The 20380-nt window shown below is 47.8% G+C and overlaps 1 protein-coding gene across 2 annotated transcripts in view; it reads left to right on the top strand.

Moving 5' to 3' along the window:
- Nucleotides 1–20380, top strand: part of LOC121574791 (leucine zipper putative tumor suppressor 2 homolog) — a 109879-nt gene that overhangs the window by 76538 nt on the left and 12961 nt on the right. For both annotated transcript variants that reach the window (XM_041887377.1, XM_041887368.1), the window contains one exon: nucleotides 12862–13094. In XM_041887377.1, the coding sequence (XP_041743311.1) occupies nucleotides 12901–13094 (194 nt within the window). In that variant the 5' untranslated portion in view covers nucleotides 12862–12900. The remainder of the gene's footprint in view (nucleotides 1–12861; nucleotides 13095–20380) is intronic.

Below are 20380 nucleotides of genomic sequence, written 5' to 3'. Positions count from 1 at the left end.
AGTTTGACAGTTTTAAGTAATTCATGAATCACTGCAATGCAGGATCATGAAATGTAAATAGTGAAATAATTATATATGTATTTTACATAAAATGAATCGGTATTTGAATTAATTAATGACACATTTAATAACACATTTATGTATTTAATTCTAATTTTAATTAATTAATGACACATTTAAGTAATTATTTAATGGTGTATTTATTTATTTAATTGTGGCACTTTTAGTCCTCCATAGTCATCAAGGCAAAGGGTTGCTTTTTGAAGAATCTGAAATATAAAATATATTTTGATTTGTTTAACAATTTTTTGGTTACTACATGATTCCATATGTGTTATTTCATAGTTTTGATGTCTTCGCTATTACTCTAAAATGTAAAAAATAGTAAAAAAATTAAGAAAAACCCTTGAATAAGTAGGTGTGTCCAAACTTTTGACTGGTAGTGTATATCATTGTAAAGTGACTTTGGGTCCTTGAAAAGCTCTATATAAGTCCCATGTACAGTCGTGGTCAAATATTTTGAGAATTACACAAGTATTGGTCTTCACAAAGTTTGCTGCTTCAGTGTTTTTAAATATTTTTGTCAGATGTTACTATGGTATACTGAAGTATAATTACAAGCATTCCATAAGTGTCAAAGGTTTTTATTGACAATTACATTAAGTTTATGCAAAGAGTCAATATTTGCAGTGTTGACCCTTCTTTTTCAAGACCACTGCAATCCGCCCTGGCATGCTGTCAATTAACTTCTGTGCCACATCCTGACTGATGGCAGCCCATTCTTGCATAATCAATGCTTGGAGTTTGTCAGAATTTGTGGGATTTTGTTTGTCCACCCGCCTCTTGAGGATTGACTACAAGTTCTCAGTGGGATTAAGGTCTGGGGAGTTTCCTGGCCATGGACCCAAAATGTGTCACGTTCGTTAAGGAACGGGTCAGACCAAGGCGCAGCGTGAAATGCGTACATGTTTATTAAACTGAATAAACACACGACAAAACAATAAACCAACGACACGTGAAGTCCTAAGGTAACACACAACAAACCTTACACGGAACAAGATCCCACAACCCACTAGTGCCAATAGGCTGCCTAAGTATGATCCCCAATCAGAGACAACGAGCTACAGCTGCCTCTGATTGGGAACCACACCGGCCAACATAGATCTACACCAACTAGATCCCACATAGAAAATACTACATAACAAAGAATATACACACCCTGACTCAACATATACGAGTCCCCTGAGTCAGGGCGTGACAGTACCCCCCCAAAGGTGCGGACTCCGACTGCACAACATAAACATAACAGGGTAGGGGCCGGGTGGGCATTCCGCCTCAGAGGCTGATCCGGCTCGGGGCGTGACGACCTCTCACTCTCCGCCTCCCTGTTGCGCCCCTGGTCTGGTCTGGACCTCGGTGTGCTGCTTTCCCTCTCCTTCCTCCCATGATACGCCAGGCCCTGTCTGGACCCTGGTGTGGGAGACCCCGAACCTGGAGAGGGGCTGACGTCATGGTCTGGACTGGAGCCGCTGACCGGAGCTGGACTGGATCCCGGTGGAGCAGACTGCTCTGGCTCCGGAGTGGAACAGCTGACCGGCACTGGATCAGGCACCGGTGGAGCGGACTGCTCTGGCTCCGGAGTGGAGCAGCTGACCGGTGCCGAACCAGGCACCGGTGGAACGGGCACGGGCCGTGCCGGACTGGACAAACGCACCACTGGTCTGGTGCGAGGAGCAGGCACGGGCCGGACCGGACTAGGAACAGGCACCACTGGCTTGGTGCGAGGCACAGGAACGGGCCGGGCCGGACTGGTGACGCGCACCACTGGCTTGGTGCGAGGGGCAGGAACAGGCCGGGCCGGACTGGCGACGCGCACCACTGGCACTGGCTTGGTGCGAGGAGCAGGAACAGGCCGGGCCAGGCTGGCGACACGCACCACTGGCTTGGTGCGAGGAGCAGGAACAGGCCGGGCCGGGCTGGCGACGCGCACTACTGGCTTGGTGCGAGGAGCAGGAACGGGCCGGACCGGACTGTGAAAGCGGACTGGAGGTCTGGAGCGGAGAGCTGGCACAACCCGTCCTGGCTGACTGCCCACTTTCGCACTACACGTGCGGGGTGCTGGCACAGGACGCACTGGGCTGTGCACGCGCACTGGCAATACCGTTCGTAGAACTGGCGCAGGATATGCGGGACCGAGGAGGTGTACTGAAGACCAGGAGCGTTGAGCCGGCACACCCCGTCCTGGCTGGATGCCCATCTTCGCACGGCACGTGCGTGGTGCAAGCACAGGACGTACAGGACTGTGCCAGCGCACTGGCGACACAGTACGTAGCTCCGCATGACACGGAGCTTGCCCAGTCATACGCCTCTTCGCGTGAGTACGGGGAGTTGGCTCTGCTCTAACCCTAGGCTCCGCCAACCACCCCGTGTGCCCCCCAAAAAATGTTTCTTGGGGCTGCTTCTCGGGCTTCCTCCTCGACCGGCCTCCTCCGTGTTGCCGTTGCTCCTCTCCTGCCTGGGCATCTAACTTAGCCCATGGTCCTCTCCCCGCAAATATCTCTTCCCATGACCACAAATCGGCCACCTGTGACATGGCCATTCGCTCCGCCTGGGCACGCTGCTTGGTCCTCGTTTGGTGGGATCTTCTGTCACGTTCGTTAAGGAACGGGTCAGACCAAGGCGCAGCGTGAAATGCGTACATGTTTATTAAACTGAATAAACACACGACAAAACAATAAACCAACGACACGTGAAGTCCTAAGGTAACACACAACAAACCTTACACGGAACAAGATCCCACAACCCACTAGTGCCAATAGGCTGCCTAAGTATGATCCCCAATCAGAGACAACGAGCTACAGCTGCCTCTGATTGGGAACCACACCGGCCAACATAGATCTACACCAACTAGATCCCACATAGAAAATACTACATAACAAAGAATATACACACCCTGACTCAACATATACGAGCCCCCTGAGTCAGGGCGTGACAAAATGTTGATGTTTTGTTCCCCGAGCAACTTGGTTATCATTTTTGCCTTATGGCAAGGCGCTCCATCATGCTGGAAAAGGCATTGTTCGTCACCAAACTGTTCTTGGATGGTTGGGAGAAGTTGCTCTCGGAGGATGTGTTGGTACCATTCTTTATTCATGGCTGTGTTCTTAGGCAAAATTGTGAGTGAGCCCACTCCCTTGGCTGAGAAGCAACCTCACACATGAATGGTCTCAGGATGCTTTACTATTGGCATGACACAGGACTGATGGTAGCGCTCACCTTGTCTTCTCCGGACAAGCTTTTTTCCGGATGCCCCAAACTATCGGAAAGGTGATTCATCAGAGAAAATGACTTTACCCCAGTCCTCAGCAGTCCAATCTCTGTACCTTTTGCAGAATATCAGTATGTCCCTGATGTTTTTCCTGGAGAGAAGTGGCTTCCTCGCTGACCTTCTTGACACCAGGCCATCCTCCAAAAGTCTTCGCCTCACTGTGCGTGCAGATGCATTCACACCTGCCTGCTGCCATTCCTGAGCAAGCTCTGCACTGGTGGTGCCCCGATCCCGCAGCTGAATCAACTTTAGGAGACAGTCCTGGTGCTTGCTGGACTTTCTTGTGTGCCCTGAAGCCTTCTTCACAACAATTGAACCTCTCTCCTTGAAGTTCTTGATGATCCGATAAATGGTTGATTTAGGTGCAATCTTACTAGCAGCAATATCCTTGCCTGTGAAGCCCTTTTTGTGCAAAGCAATGATGACACGTGTTTCCTTGCAGGTAACCATTGTTAACAGAGGAAGAACAATGATTTCAAGCACCACCCTCCTTTTAAAACTTCCAGTCTGTTATTCTAACTCAATCAGCATGACAGAGTGATCTCCAGCCTTGTCCTCGTCAACACTCTCACCTGTGTTAACGAGATAATCACTGACATGATGTCAGCTGGTCCTTTTGTGGCAGGGCTGAAATGCAGTGGAAATGTTTTGGGGGGATTAAGTTCATTTTCATGGCAAAGAGGGACTTTGCAATTAATTGCAATTCATCTGATCACTCTTCATAACATTCTGGAGTAAATGCAAATTGCCATCATAAAAACAAAGGCAGCCGACTTTGTGAAAATTAATATTTATGTCATTCTCAAAACGTTTGACCACGACTGTATTATTATTATTATTATTATTATTATTATTATGGCTGCATCAGGTTATGGGTATGCTTGTCATCGGCAAGGACTAGGGAGTTTTTTGGGGGGGGGATAAAAATAAACAGAATAGAGCTAAGCACAGGAAAAATCCTACAGGAAAACCTGGTTCAGTCTGCTTTCCAACAGACGCTGGGAGACAAATTCACCTTTCAGCAGGACAATAACGTAAAACACAAGGCCAAATATACACTGGAGTTGCTTACCAAGACAACATTGAATGTTCCTGAATGGCCTAGTTACAGTTTTGACTTAAATCGGCTTGAACATCTATGGCAAGACTTGAAAATGTCTTTAACCCTTTATTTTTGTCACTAAACAGTGTCCATACATGTGACCGACCGGCTAAATTCGGTCTTATGTAGCAACATTTGAAATTGTGTTTTTTACATAGGATAAATGTAGAAACTCAGTACTAGAAAATGGGGTATCATACACTACAGTTGAGGAATAATGGGAAAGTAATTCTGCTTTGAAAGTTGATAAACTTGTAAACTCACTTTTGAGAAAATTGCATTTTAATGTTTTGGTACACCTACTGGAGACCTCTTCTTTGTCTACACCCATTCAGCATCGTTCACACCCTCTTAAGCTTTAGACCCACCGATCTCTTTAAGGGTTGAAGTGAGCGTTCTGTCCTCACAACAGCAGTCAAGCACCCAAGCTAACTGGCTAACGTTGGCTAGCTTGCTAGCTACTTCCAGACACAAATGAGAGAACAGCTCACTCTGACCATTTTACTCGCCCTAGCAAAGCTGGTTAGGCTGGTTGGGGACTGCAATTGTGCTGCTGGCAACAATTTACGCTTTTTTGCCAACGTTTACTTACACCAGCCATATTCAATGGGTGTTGAGCGTTAGTAAATCTGTCAGTTATTCTGCGCTCTTGCACACTCAGACGAGAGTGCTCTGAAATCGGAGTAGATAGCCAGAGTGAATTTACCAGCTACATCTATCAACAGTTGTCGCAGTGACATCCTTAACATTCTATTGAAATGGTTTCTTGCATGGTGGAGTCTTTTGTTAAGACATGTAGCTAGCTAGCTAGCTAGCTAAACAATGAACCATAATCCCAACTCATGACGTTACTAGCCTGCAAGAATCTGCAGGTAGCTAACCAACCAGGTTCAGTGTTAGCTAGCTAACATTAGGCTATAACTAGCAAAGTAAATGGCTCTGTGATACAAATAATATTACTACACAGATCATACACTTAATGTTAGCTAGCAAGCCAGCCAGCTAATGTTACTTGAAATAAAAACGTCTTTCTGACTAAATTAGAAACGTGTAATATCTGAAAATGTAGATAGCTAGACTATCTTACCCATATACATGGATGGACGCTTCTCCCTCTCTCAGGGATGCCATGGTTGCCCTTAGTTTGAGATGTAATCCGGAGACAGGTGTTTTCTCCATCTCCTTAGCTATCATACTCTAATTCCACTGATTTCGAAACTCTGTCCTCCAGAAAGTGGAGAGCAGCTCTTATGCAGTTCTACTACGCAATATATATTTTTAAAAGCAGCATTAGACAGGATTATCTACACATACTGACCAGCTCAAATAGACAGAAGCGTGGTACATGGCAGACCAATCCGAACTCATCTCTCGGCATGTCCAGCCCACTCATTATCTCAGCCAATCATGGTTAGCGGGAAGGTTACTGTCTTTTTCTGTGGCTAAACCAACTCGACTCGTAATTTAACAATTTTATTCGTATTTACAGATGGCATACAAGTTTGTTATTAAGGCACATGAAAGTTCACATGTTCCAGAAGGCATTTCTGCCAAAAAACGCATTTTGATAGAAAAATAAAAATAAAGTTCAAATGGCTCTCCTGTGAAGTAGTGACGCGCGACATATGCCTAGTTTCCTGAAACGAGTCACATATACTTCCATAATTTTTTTCAACTGGTACCAGGGGACCTTCAGATGACTCTTGTGATGCCTGTTGGTGTCCTAGAGCAAAACAACAGACATGTACGTGTTCGTGAGAGTAAAGCAAAACGGAGAACACCATCTTGTTCGTGAGAATCTCATCTTTCCATATAGGGGTCAAAATAGTTTGTAGGCCAAACTGTTCGGACGCTACAGACGATTTTGTGAGAAGACCGATTTTCGGGATGTCTCATGGTCTGACAAACACCGCTTTAGCTCTGTTACCTTTCACCGCAGATACGGAAGTGTTACATAGGCAGATGTGGTGGATTGAGACGCATCCAATGCAAAAAAAATAAAAATGTATCTCTAGTTTAAACTGACAGATTTTTATGGGGATTTTTTTGTTATGCTGACATCGACCTTAGGGGGTTAAAAAGAAGATGGAGAACAAGCTATAGGATGAAAAATACTGGAGTTTTGGCGCAGGTACAGCCGACTACCACTAACTAACGCTACCTAGCAAAAACATTTATAAGTCAAAGTATCGATATAATATCGTCCAAAATAATATTGCAATATGTAACTGTGTTGATTTCCCCCCCATCACTAGTCTATTGTACTTTAAACAATGTGTAGGCAGGTTACTTAGGATTCAAACCTTTTCAAACAGCCTATTTCATTCTCTTGGAGGAGGTGCTCCTACAATAATGTGATTTGTACCGCATTAATACAAAAATAAAGTATTGCATGCTTTCCTCCTCATACTAAAACATTATCCCATTCCACTACTTTTTCAAACTTTTAAAATTATATGAAAGTAAGCTTTGCTTTTATAAGACCATCATGCTTGATTGAGTGAGCTTTTGGGTCTTGTAGAAATTATGTGGTACCTGCCTGTTGTTCTTTGCTGTTTAAATGGTAATATATTTAAACCTTTATATTAGCAATATATGTAATTGAGAAAAATATATTTTTCATAATAACATCCTTTTTTGGTCAGTAGGTGTGCAACATAACAACAGGTGGTGGTCACTCATATAGATAAAGAGGTCTATCGAGCCTGTCTGCATTCCTGATTTCTATTACTGTTAGCTAACCTGTGTAATATTGACATAAGCTCAGAACCACTTTTATTGCAAACATGGTCCTTTTTTATTAATTGCTGTGTTGATGAATGGACAGTTCATTACCTCTGTCAACTGATTATGTAGCCTAAAGTTATGTTTGTATTTGTATTTGTAAAATACATACAGCCTATGTACAGTATTTATACATTATTTTAATAGCTCGACACTGTAAAGTCCATTATCCTTCTGAAGAGTATGAAGTAGGCTGTTTGAGAAGGTTTGAATCCTAAGCAACCTACCTACACAGTGTGTAAAGTACAATAGACCAACATAGCTACTGTAATAGGTCAAAGCTGTGTGCTGGAATACCTTGGTTGAAGTAAGCATTGTGGTGCTCATCTGAAGTGAATTTCCTTTCTTTTTCTGCTTCAGACCAATGCCTAATTCTCACTTAAAACATTGTTTTTGTGTTTAATTTCCATGGTTTTCTGTTAGTGGTGCATTAACCAACATTTCCACATGCAAAGCCTGATATTTTTTTTGCAATCGAAAGGCTGTCATTGGCAGTGCTATTGTAATCTGTAATGCGGCCTCTAACAAAAGGTCTGGACCTTAATGGCACAGGTGGTGTGCTTGCATAACTGATGGAATTTGATCACTAAGGCAGTTACAGAGATAATATTATATGGTGCATTCGGAAAGTATTCAGACCCCTTGACTTTTTCCACATTTTGTTACGTTACAGCCTTATTCTAAAATTGATTAAATATTTGTTTTCTTCTCATCAATCTACACACAATACCCCATAATGACAAAGCGAAAACAGGTTTTTAGAAATGTTTGCAAATGTAAAAAAAGTAAACCTTATTTACATAAGTATTCAGACCCTTTCTACAACTTGATTGTAGTCCACCTGGGGTAAATTAAATTGATTGGACATGATTTGGAAAGGCACACACCTGTCTATATAAGGTCCCACAGTTGACAGTACATGTCAGAGCAGAAACCAAGTCATGACGTCGAAGGAATTGTCCATAGAGCTCCGAGACAGGATTGTGTCGAGGCACAGATCTGGGAAAGGTTACCAAAAAATGTCTGCAGCAGTGAAGGTCCCCAAGAACACAGTGTCCTCCATCATTCTTAAATGGAAGAAGTTTGGAACCACCAAGACTCTTCCTAGAGCTGGCCCCCCGGCCAAACTGAGCAATCAGGGGAGAAGGGCCTTGGTCAGGGAGGTGACCAAGAACCCGATGGTCACTCTGACAGAGCTCCAGAGTTCCTCTGTGGAGTGGGAGAACCTTCCAGAAGGACAACCATCTCTGCAGAACTCCACCAATCAGGCCTTCATGGTAGAGTGGCCAGACGGAAGCCAATGCTCAGTAAAAGGCACATGACAGCCCACTTGGAGTTTGCCAAAAGGCACCTAAAGGACTCTCAGACCATGAGAAACAAGATTCTCTGGTCTGATGAAACCAAGATTGAACTCTTTGACCTGAATGCCAAGCGTCAAGTCTGGAGGGAACCTGGCACCATCCCTACGGTGAAGCATAGTGGTGGCAGCAGCATGCTGTGGGGATGTTTTTCAGCTGAAGGGACTTGGAGACTAGTCAGGATCGAGGGAAAGATGAACGGAGCAAAGTACAGAGAGAACCTTGATGAAAACCTGCTCCAGAGCGCTCAGGACCTCAGATTGGGGCGAAGGTTCCATAAGCACACAGCCAAGACAACGCAGGAGTGACTTTGGGACCTGTCTCTGAATGTCGTTGAGTGGCCCAGCAAGAGCCCAGACTTGGACCCGATGGAACATCTCTGGAGAGACCTGAAAATAGCTGTATAGTGACGCTCCCCATCCAACCTGACAGAGCTTGAGAGGATCTGCAGAGAAGAATGGGAGAAACTCCCCAAATACAGGTGTTCCAAGCTTGTAACGTCATAACCAAGAAGACTCAAGGCTGTAATCGCTGCCAAAGGTGCTTCAACAAAGTACTGAGTAAAGGGTCTGAATACTTATGTAAATGTGAAATTTCAGTTGTTGTTTGTTTATACATTTGCAAACATTTCTAAAAACATGTTTTTGCTTTGTCATTATGGGGTATTGTGTGTAGATTGATGAGGGGTGAAAAAAACAATTTAATCCATTTTAGAATAAGGCCGTAACGTAACAAAATGTGGAAAAAGTAAAGGGATCTGAATACTTTCCAAATGCACTGTATCTTGAATTTTAAAATATCTCTATTGGCACAATCAATTGTGGGGTTCTGACCTTATCAAGTGCCCCAGGACCAGTGGAAGCAAAATAGCCCCATAACATCAAAGATCCACCACCATGTTTTACAGTAGTTATGGGGTTCTTTTCTGCTCATGCGTTATCATTTCGATGCCAAACACACCACTGGTGTGCGTGACCAAAGAGCTCTATTTTCAAGTCATCCAAAGAATGTAAACTCCTAGATTTTGCTAAACAGCATTAGCACTTGCATCTAGAACCGGTGCTTTGGTCAGATGACATGAAAATAGAGCTCTTTGGCCACTCACACCAGTGGTGGGTTTGGCGTCAAAATAACCCCCTTCACCCATCCTGCTCAGTATTTGTGTGCACACCAAACACTAACCAAACAGGATTACATCCCAATAGATTTGGCATCTCTGCTATGCCTCTTGATTGGAATACCTGGCTTTTCCCCCTTTCTTTCTCTCTCTGGAGCACCGTAGACATTCTGAAACTCTGTAATAACAGTGCTGAAATAAGTGGTAACCACAGGGAATTAAAAGGAAACAACAGGGAAATAACACGGTAACGACACGGAAATAACCCGTTCATAGTTAGTATCTAGCTGCTAAATTTTTATTTTATTTATTTTACCTTTATTTAACTAGGCAAGTCAGTTAAGAACAAATTCTTATTTACAATGACGGCCTACACCGTCCAAACCAAGACGACGCTGGGCCAATTGTGCGCCGCCCTATGGGACTCCCAATCACGGCCGGTTGTGATACAGCCTGGTATCGAACGAGGGGGTCTGTAGTGACGCCTCAAGCACTGAGATGCAGTGCCTTAGACCGCTGTGCCACTCGGGAGCCCAAATAACAATATAAAGGGTGACACATTTTCCTGGTTGTTATGTAGAAACAATTATTCTAGGGTAATAAGCACAACTTATGTAGTAAGTATTCAAGGCCATTTCACCTGAACTTTTGTAGAAATACTTTTTATTTGATAGAAAGGTATGAGAAAATACAGCATAGGCCTACTTATACTGAATGTAGGCCAACCACAAAACATACCTTTTTATGTATTTTGCTTGTAGTTCATAGTTATCCAGTACTTACAGGTGATGTGCAAACAGATGCCATGTTGTTACTGACTAATTATTATGTTCATTACTGGTACTTAATTCAGTATAACTACAGTGCTTCAGCACTGTATTCTAAAGCAAACTGAAAAATTGGAAAAAATAGTTTGTTATTTTTCATGCCTGCCTTTTGCGATTGAGAATCGCTCTTTGATGGATGTCTTTGGTCTGCAGTAACGTCAGAAAAGCAGCCTGCGGTGCGCTCTCTCTCCTCAGTCTTCTTTGATGCTTGCTGAGGAGAGTTATGTATTGTTTAAAAAGTTTATAACACGTAAAAGGTAATTTACATTTCATAAACTGTTTCCGAATGTTGTGTTAATAGCAAACTATTGGTGATGAGATAGTATTGTGTTAAAATAGTTTTATACTGTGTGACGCAATGCTAGGTTATTTAACTAGGCTAGCTAGCTACCAAAAGCTACGTTTTGTGGTTGGCCCACATACAGTATGATGTAGTTTCTCAAGCGTTTCTGTTGAAGAAACAGTCTTTCTACATTCTATATGAGTATATACAGTGCTGCTGAGAACTTGTGAAATGGCCTTGAATACTAAGTACATACTTTGTGCTTATTAGCCTCTATTATTTATAGTTCTTAAGTAACAAATAATTGTTTCTGCAACCAGGAAAATGTGCCACCCTTTATATTGTTATTTAGCAGCTACATACTAACTATTACCGTGTTGTTACCCTGTCGTTACCGTGTTATTTCCCGGTCGTTTCCTGTTATTTCCCTGTCGTTACCCCTTATTTCTGCACTAAAGTTTGCTACCCAAACTCGTTAGGCACTTTGCTTACAGTTTAAAGCGTTTTCTATAAAGGAATACTTCTATAATACTCATACTTGAAAATGTGTTAAACTGCTTTACATGAGCTTCCAATGAAAGAGACACTTGGATGTTTTGTCGCATGTTTTTGTGTCATGCTTCCAAATCACCCTCTGCTAGTTGCCTTCACTGCATCTGAAGCAATGGAGTGCTCAAACAACAAACCCACTTTCTCAGCATTTTTGCTCAGTCTGACAAGTGAAAGAGAACGGGGGCAGGGAATGTGTGTGTGTGTGGGAGGAGGATTTGCGTGCGAGGGAGGAACTTCATAACTTTAGAAATAAGCAGTGAACAACATCAGAGGGAAATGAGCTCTGGGGCTTTGTATCCCAGAGCAGCAGGAACAAAACCAGGCCCCTGGAGGTCAGGGAGGAGAGAGGGGGAGTCTGCCCAGCTACGGCCCACTCCTGCTGGGGTCACAGGGTTAGGGCCAGGGGATCACCCACCATCCTGGAGGGTCCTCTAATGCCATTATCCCAGGCAGAGTAGACCTTGGCTGGGCTGGGGCTGAGGAGAAGGGTGGGGGTGGATGGGGGAAGGTGAAAGGAGGCATCATTCATGATGATTCTGGTCTGGGAAATGGTCAACTTCTCGCATACCACACACACACACACATCACAGAGTTTTGCTTTCACCTTCATATGTGCGCACACACACACAAACACCTACAGCGGGGAGTCATTGAGATGTTTGGGAGTGACCAGTAATTGATGGAGTTGTTGAACAACCCTGACACTACTCAGTTATTACTCCTTCATCAGTAGGTGTCCTCCTCAGAACTTAGGAATCCCCAATTCCTTTCTCCTTCTTTTTAAAGTCCTTGTTTCCCCACCTGTATTTCCTTCCTCTCTCTGCTCCCTATCCTCTCTCTGACTGTTGGCTGGAAATGGCCTGTGTTCCCTGCACTTGTGTACTGGGCATGTGCATGTATACTTGGTATCCTGGGCAAAAACACTGATTTAATTTGGCATAGAGTTGATGGGTGTCCTGCCTGTAAGCCTCAGGGAGGAATGGGCTTTGAAGTACTGTATGTGTGACAGTGAGTGTTTGTGTGCAGGTGTGTGTTTGTGTATATGTGTGCACGTGCGTGGGTGCACATGTGTGCGTGCGTGCGTGCATGTGCGTGCGTGCGTGCGTGTGTGTGTGTGTGTGTGTGTGTGTGTTTTTGATGGCTCTAGCAGACAGTGTGTGGTCATAGTTAGGTTGTATTATTCCACTTGGCCAGAAAGCTTTGAGCGAGGCACAGCAGGCTAAATATAATATGTCCCCTCTCAGTCCCCCAGGCAACTCACACTAACATAATACTGGCTGGAAATTAAACACTTAAACACCAAGCTCACAAACACACACACACAATTCTACACACTCACCCGCATTCTTTCTGTCTCGTTAAATCAGATTTTTTAACTTAATATTTTGAATGTTGAAGGGAAAGGATGGGAAATGTGTTTAACTATGAACTGTATCAATGATCAGCCTTTATAATGTCCCAATGAAGTGTACTTGAAATTAAACTTTTCTTCCCCTCTCTCTCTATGCAGAGTGTGTGTTCGGTGTATGTCCGGCCTTGTCCAGGTACCATGGCTCTGGTTCAGACCCTGCCTGTGTCCGTGACTGACCACCCCAAGCCTCCCACCAGCCTCGACATCGTCTCCCTCTCCCCCGTGGTCGGAGGGCCCTGTGGCCCCGGAGCCACCATGGGCTCCGTCAGCAGCCTCATCTCTGGCCGGACCTATCAGGAGCAGCGACACTGCCGGGCCGCCAGCGAGATCCGGTAGGGTGCTACTCATTAGTCATAACCCGGGTGCCAGTCTGTTTAAGTGCTCTTGCCTACTTTATTGCTGTCCTTGTCAAGCCAAACATGGCTGGAAAATAAGTGACAAGGAGTTGGCATGATAGCACAAACAGACTGGCACTCAGGCTATATTGGTCGTGGATGAGATGATTTCATTTTACATTACATTTACATTTTAGTCATTTAGCAGACGCTCTTATCCAGAGCGACTTACAGGAGCAATTAGGGTTAAGTGCCTTGCTCAAGGGCACATTAACGTCATTTAGCAGACGCTCTTAGCCAGAGCGACTCACAAATTGGTGCGTTCACCCTATAGCCAGTGGGATAACCACTTTACAATTTGGGGGGTAGAAGGGATTACTTTATCCTATCCCAGGTATTCCTTAAAGAGGTGGGGGTTTCAAATGTCTCCGGAAGGTGGTGAGTGACTCCGCTGTCCTGGCGTCGTGAGGGAGCTTGTTCCACCATTGGGGTGCCAGAGCAGCGAACAGTTTTGACTGGGCTGAGCGGGAACTATGCTTCCGCAGAGGAAGGGAGCCAGCAGGCCAGAGGTGGATGAACGCAATGCCCTCGTTTGGGTGTAGGGACTGATCAGAGCCTGAAGGTACAGAGGTGCCGTTCCCCTCACTGCTCCATAGGCAAGCACCATGGTCTTGTAGCGGATGCGAGCTTCAACTGGAAGCCAGTGGAGTGTGCGGAGGAGGGGGTGACGTGAGAGAACTTGGGAAGGTTGAACACCAGACGGGCTGCGGCATTCTGGATGAGTTGTAGGGGTTTAATGGCACAGGCAGGGAGGCCAGCCAACAGCGAGTTGCAGTAGTCCAGACGGGAGATGACAAGTGCCTGGATTAGGACCTGTGCCGCTTCCTGTGTAAGGCAGGGTCGTACTCTCCGAATGTTGTAGAGCATGAACCTGCAGGAAGCGGGTCACCGCCTTGATGTTGGCGGAGAACGACAGGGTGTTGTCCAGGGTCACGCCTAGGCTCTTCGCACTCTGGGAGGAGGACACAGCGGAGTTGTCAACCGTGATGGCGAGATCATGGAACGGGCAGTCCTTCCCCGGGAGGAAGAGCAGCTCCGTCTTGCCAGGGTTCAGCTTGAGGTGGTGATCCGTCATCCATACTGATATGTCTGCCAGACATGCAGAGATGCGATTCGCCACCTGGTTATCAGAAGGGGGAAAGGAGAAGATTAGTTGTGTATCGTCAGCGTAGCAATGATAGGAGAGACCATGTGAGGATATGACAGAGCCAAGTGACTTGGTGTATAGGGAGAAACGGAGAGGGCCTAGAACTGAGCCCTGGGGGACACCAGTGGTGAGAGCACGTGGTGCGGAGACAGCTTCTCGCCACGCCACTTGGTAGGAGCGACCGGTCAGGTAGGACGCAATCCAGGAGTGAGCCGCGCCGGAGATGCCCAGCTCGGAGAGGGTGGAGAGGAGGATCTGATGGTTCACAGTATCAAAGGCAGCAGACAGATCTAGAAGGACAAGAGCAGAGGAGAGAGAGTTAGCTTTAGCAGTGCGGAGAGTCTCCGTGACACAGAGAAGAGCAGTCTCAGTTGAATGACCAGTCCTGAAACCTGATTGGTTTGGATCAAGAAGGTCATTCTGAGAGAGATAGCAAGAGAGTTGGCTAAAGACGGCACGCTCAATAGTTTTGGAAAGAAAAGAAAGAAGGGATACTGGTCTGTAGTTGTTGACATCAGTGGGGTCGAGTGTTGGTTTTTTGAGAAGGGGAGCAACTCTCGCTCTCTTGAAGACGGAAGGGACATGGCCAGCGGTCAAGGATGAGTTGATCAGCGAGGTGAGGTAGGGGAGAAGGTCACCGGAGATGGTCTGGAGAAGGGAGGAGGGGATGGGGTCAAGCGGGCAGGTTGTTGGGCGGCCTGCAGTCACAAGTCGCAGGATTTTATCTGGAGAGAGAGAGGGGAGAAAGAAGTCAAAGCATAGGGTAGGGCAGTGTGAGCAGGACCAGCAGTGTCATTAGACTTAACAAACGAGGATCGGATGTCGTCAACCTTCTTTTCAAAGTGGTTGACGAAGTCATCCACAGAGAGAGAGGAGGGGGGGGGGATTCAGGAGGGAGGAAAATGTGGCAAAGAGCTTCCTAGGGTTAGAGGCAGATGCTTGGAATTTAGAGTGGTAGAAGGTGGCCTTAGCAGCAGAAACAGATGAAGAAAATGTAGAGAGGAGGGAGTGAAAAGATGCCAGGTCGGCAGGGAGTTTAGTTTTCTTCCATTTCCGCTCCGCTGCCCGGAGCTCTGTTCTGTGAGCTCGCAATGAGTCATCAAGCCACGGAGCTGGAGGGGAGGACCGAGCCGGCCGGGAGGATAGGGGACACAGAGAGTCAAAGGATGCAGAAAGGGAGGGAGAGGGAGGGTTGAGGAGGCAGAATCAGGAGATTGGAGGGAGAAGGATTGAGCAGAGGGAAGAGATGATAGGATGGAAGAGGAGAGAGTAGTGGGAGAGAGAGAGCGAAGGTTGCGGCGGCGCATTACCATCTGTGTAGGGGCAGAGTGAGTAGTGTGGGAGGAGAGCGAGAGAAAAAGGAAACAAAGTAGTGGTCGGAGACATGGAGGGGAGTTGCAGTGAGATTAGTAGAGGAGCAGCATCTAGTGAAGATGAGGTCAAGCGTATTGCCTGCCTTGTGAGTAGGGGGGACGGTGAGAGGGTGAGGTCAAAAGAGGAGAGGAGTGGAAAGAAGGAGGCAGAGAGAAATGAGTCAAATGTGGACATAGGGAGGTTGAAATCCCCCAAAACTGTGAGGGGTGAGCCATCCTCAGGAAAGGAACTTATCAAGGCGTCAAGCTCATTGATGAACTCTCCAAGGGAACCTGGAGGGCGATAGATGACAAGGATATTAAGCTTAAATGGGCTAGTGACTGTGACAGCATGGAATTCAAATGAGGAGATAGACAGATGGGTTAGGGGAAAAATTGAGAATGTCCACTTGGGAGAGATGAGGATTCCTGTACCACCACCCCTCTGACCAGATGCTCTCGGGGTATGCGAGAACACATGGTCAGACGAGGAGAGAGCAGTAGGAGTAGCAGTGTTTTCAGTGGTGATCCATGTTTCCGTCAGCGCCAGGAAGTCGAGGGACTGGAGGTTGGCATAGGCTGGGATGAAGTCAGCTTTGTTGGCAGCAGAACGGCAGTTCCAGAGGCTGCCTGCGACCTGGAACTCCAGGTGTGGGGTGCGTGCAGGGACCACCAGGTTAGAGAGGCAGCAGCCGCGCGGGTGTGGTGCGTTTGTGTAGCCTGTGCAGAGAGGAGAGAACAGGGATAGGCAGAGGCATAGTTGACAGGCTGTAGCAAATGGCTACAAAAATGCAGAGGAGATCGGAATGAAATGAGCTAAGCATCTGGGAGAGGAGAGAGCAGGGCCTCCCTCACCAAAAACTTCTACCTCAGAAACTAAAATTGTTTCACTGAACCACCCGAACAAAAACTCTCCCAACTTCCACCTTTAGAAATCAGAATTGTTGTGAACCACAGCGGTTCAATGTTTAAAGGAATAGACTTGTCACGGTTCAGACAGACGACAAGAGGACCACAATTGCGTCACACCAGAAAGTTTATTAAAACTTAAGGGGAAAGGGATGTAGGGAGTGAGTGAAGGCTCCAGGGGTTACCCGTCCGATGTGCTGGGTCTGTGCCCTCCCCCAGTGGCAGCGATGCGTCCGATGACGCCGGTGGTTGGTGGTCCAGAAGTCCTGGGGGAGGAAACACAGACACAACGGGCGGATGAAAACAGGCAGAAGTACAGTTCAAGGGAAATCCAAATACGTTGTAGCAAGGCAGAAGGCTGGTCAGAGTTACCGGGGGTCGAAGAGTAGTCAGGAGTCGTAATGGCAGAAAGCAGGTCTGGTTTTCCTGGGGCAGAAGAGTATCCAAGAATCAGGCAGGTCCGGGGTCACAAAACAGGGGTGAGCCAGAAGCGCGAGCACACAGGTTCGGGTGTGAGCTTTGCAGACGATCTGACAAAGGAGAGCTGAAAGACGGGACTTTAAATACTGGGAGAGGTTAGTGGGTAATGCAGCGCAGCTGGCAGAGTAATTAGAGCCGAGCAGAGCAGGGACAGGTGGAGCTCGTTAGGCTGAGTAGAGAGAGAGAGATGAGCAGAGTGGAAGATAGTGGAAACACATTAAGGTGGTAACCCGGTGGAGTGAGAGGGCTCATGACAGAACCCCCCAAGGGACGGCCCCAGAAGTCCCAAGAGCAACACCACGCCGGGCGGGAGGAGGGGAGCCGGAGGAGGGCTGAGAACTCCTCCGAACGGTCGAGCGAACGCCCTCATCCTCGGAGGAAGCCGGAGGGCCGTGGTCGGGGAGATGGGACAGGTCCCGAGACAGGATCAGGCACAGGACAGGGCCGAGCGGGCAGGACGGTTAGGGGATCCCTCTGGGGCGGCCCCTACGGATTGCAGGTTGATCAGGATGCCGTTGGTGGAAGGCGGTGATGAGAGTCCTATCCACAATCCGACTAGCTGGCACCCAGGTCCTTTCCTCAGGTCCATAGCCCTCCCAGTCAATGAGGTACTGGAGACCCCTACCCCTCCGTCTGGACCGAAGCAGGCGGCGGACGGTGTAAACCAGACCACCATCGGCGAGCCGTGGAGGAGGAGGACAAGGCGCAGCAGGGACCAGCGGACTCTCATGAATGGGCTTAATCTTAGACACATGGAAAGTGGGGTGCACCCTCATGGAATTAGGCAGTTGGAGCCGGACAGCAGTTGGGCTAATCACTCTTATGATAGGGAATGGGCCAATGAACCGAGGTGCCAACTTCTGCGACTCCACCCTGAGTGGCAGGTTCCTTGACGACAACCACACCCTTTGACCAACATGGTAGGTGGGAGCAGGGATTCTCCGACGGTTGGCCCCGGTAGTGTAGCTGGCAACGGATCTGAGAAGTGTGGCTCGGGCCTGTGACCAGGTGCGGCGACATCGACGGGCAAACGCAAGTGCAGATGGGCAAGTAACCTCCCCTTCCTGACTGGCAAATAGAGGAGGCTGGTATCCATAAACACATTGGAAAGGGGACATACCGATGGCAGAGCAGGTCAGAGAATTGTGTGCGTACTCCACCCATGTCAATTGCTGCGACCAGGAGTGGGGGTTGCGTGAAGTCATGCATCGCAGTGCCTTCTCGAGCTCCTGATTTGCCCGCTCTGACTGCCCATTGGATTGGGGATGGAATCCGGAAGTCAGACTGACTGTGGCTCCCAGCAGGTGACAGAACTCCTTCCAAAAAGCGGAGGAGAATTGTGGACCACGGTCAGAAACTACATCCTTTGGCAGTCCGTGGATCCGGAAGACGTGTTCCAGGACCACCTGGGCGGTCTCCTTGGCGGTTGGGAGCTTGGGGAGGGGAATGAAGTGTGCCATCTTGCTGAATCGGTCAACTATGGTGAGAATGACGGTCTTGCCCCTTGAGAGGGGCAGCCCCGTGACAAAGTCAAGGGCGATGTGAGACCAGGGACGTCTGGGCACAGGCAGGGGCTGCAGCAATCCGGCTGGGGGCTGGCAGGACGACTTGTGTTGGTTGCAGATGGGGCAGGCTTGGACGAATTCCCGTACATCCTTTCTCAGAGCGGGCCACCAGAACCTCTGGGCGAGCAGGTTGTAAGTGCGGGTGGAGCCAGGGTGACAAGCTAGGCGGGAGTCATGTCCCCACTGAACGACCTGGGACCTTAGGTTTTCGGGGACAAAAAGGCGGTCAGCTGGGCAAGTGCTGGGACCGGGCTGGTTACGGAGAGCTTCCAGCACCTGTTCCTCAACAGCCCAGGTCAGAGCTGCTATGATGCAGGGACTTGGCAGAATCGACACAGGATCCTTGGAGGGGTTGTCATCCTTCTGGAATTGACGGGAGAGGGCGTCTGGCTTGGTGTTGCGTGATCCAGGCCGGTATGACAGTGTGAAATTAAACCTGGTGAAGAACAGGGCCCAGCGGGACTGCCTGGAGTTCAACCGTTTGGCCGTGCGGATGTACTCCAAGTTCTTATGATCGGTCCAAACGAGAAATGGAATGGTGGACCCCTCCAGCCAGTGACGCCACTCCTCCAAGGCAAGCTTCACAGCCAGCAGCTCACGGTTCCCTATGTCGTAATTGCACTCAGAGGGGGACAACCGACGTGAGAAAAAGGCACAGGGATGGAGCTTCCTATCCTCCGCAGCCCACTGAGAAATCACAGCACCAACTCCCACATCCGAGGCGTCCACCTCCACAATGAATTGCCGGTCCACGTCAGGCATCTGGAGGATGGGAGCGGAGGTGAACCTTACCTTGAGGGTACTGAAGGCCTTGTCGGCTGCTGGGGTCCAGGTGAAGGGTTGCTTGGTGCTGGTTAGAGCAGTGAGAGGGGCAGCAACGGTACTGTAGTTCCGGATAAACTTTCTATAGAAGTTAGCAAACCCCAGAAACTGTTGCAGCTTCTTTCTGTTCTCCGGAACTGGCCATGACGTGACTGCTGATACTTTGGCAGGATCCATTTGGATACTTCCCTCTGCCACTATGTACCCCAGGAAGGCCACTGTCTTGACGTGAAACTCACATTTCTCTGCCTTGGCGTAGAGGGAATTCTCCAGAAGACGATGAAGGACTTGCTGGACATGGCGGGTGTGTTCAGACAGGTTTCTGGAGTAGATTAAGATGTCATCCAGGTAAACGAAGACAAACTTGTTTAACATGTCCCGCAGTACATCATTCACTAGAGCCTGGAACACAGCAGGAGCATTGGTGAGGCCAAAAGGCATAACCAGATACTCGTAGTGGCCTGTTGGTGTATTGAATGCGGTCTTCCATTCATCTCCCTCCCGGATCCGCACTAGGTGGTAAGCGTTTCTGAGATCCAACTTGGTAAAAACAGTGGCTCCCTGGAGCAACTCAAAAGCAGAGGTGAGCAGAGGGAGAGGGTAACGGTTTTTCACTGTGATGTCGTTGAGTCCCCTGTAGTCGATGCAGGGGCGAAGAGATCCGTCCCTCTTCCCCACAAAGAAGAAGCCAGCACCAGCCGGAGATGAAGATGAACGGATCAATCCTGTGGACAGAGAGTCATTGATGTAGTCCTCCATGGACCTTCTTTCAGGAGCAGACAACGAATAAAGACGGCCCCTTGGAGGGGCTGTTCCAGGGAGGAGGTCGATGGCACAGTCGTACGGTCGGTGAGGGGGCAGAGATGTGGCTCTTGCTTTGTTAAACACTTCTCTGAGACCATGGTAGCATTCTGGGACATGGGAGAGGTCAGGGGCGGAGTTAGTAGG

This window comes from Coregonus clupeaformis, chromosome 1 (genome assembly GCF_020615455.1).
Source record: "Coregonus clupeaformis isolate EN_2021a chromosome 1, ASM2061545v1, whole genome shotgun sequence".
In the NCBI taxonomy this organism is placed as follows: domain Eukaryota; kingdom Metazoa; phylum Chordata; class Actinopteri; order Salmoniformes; family Salmonidae; genus Coregonus; species Coregonus clupeaformis.
Note: the sequence above shows the minus strand (reverse complement) of the source record. Positions and strands in the feature narration are given on the sequence as shown.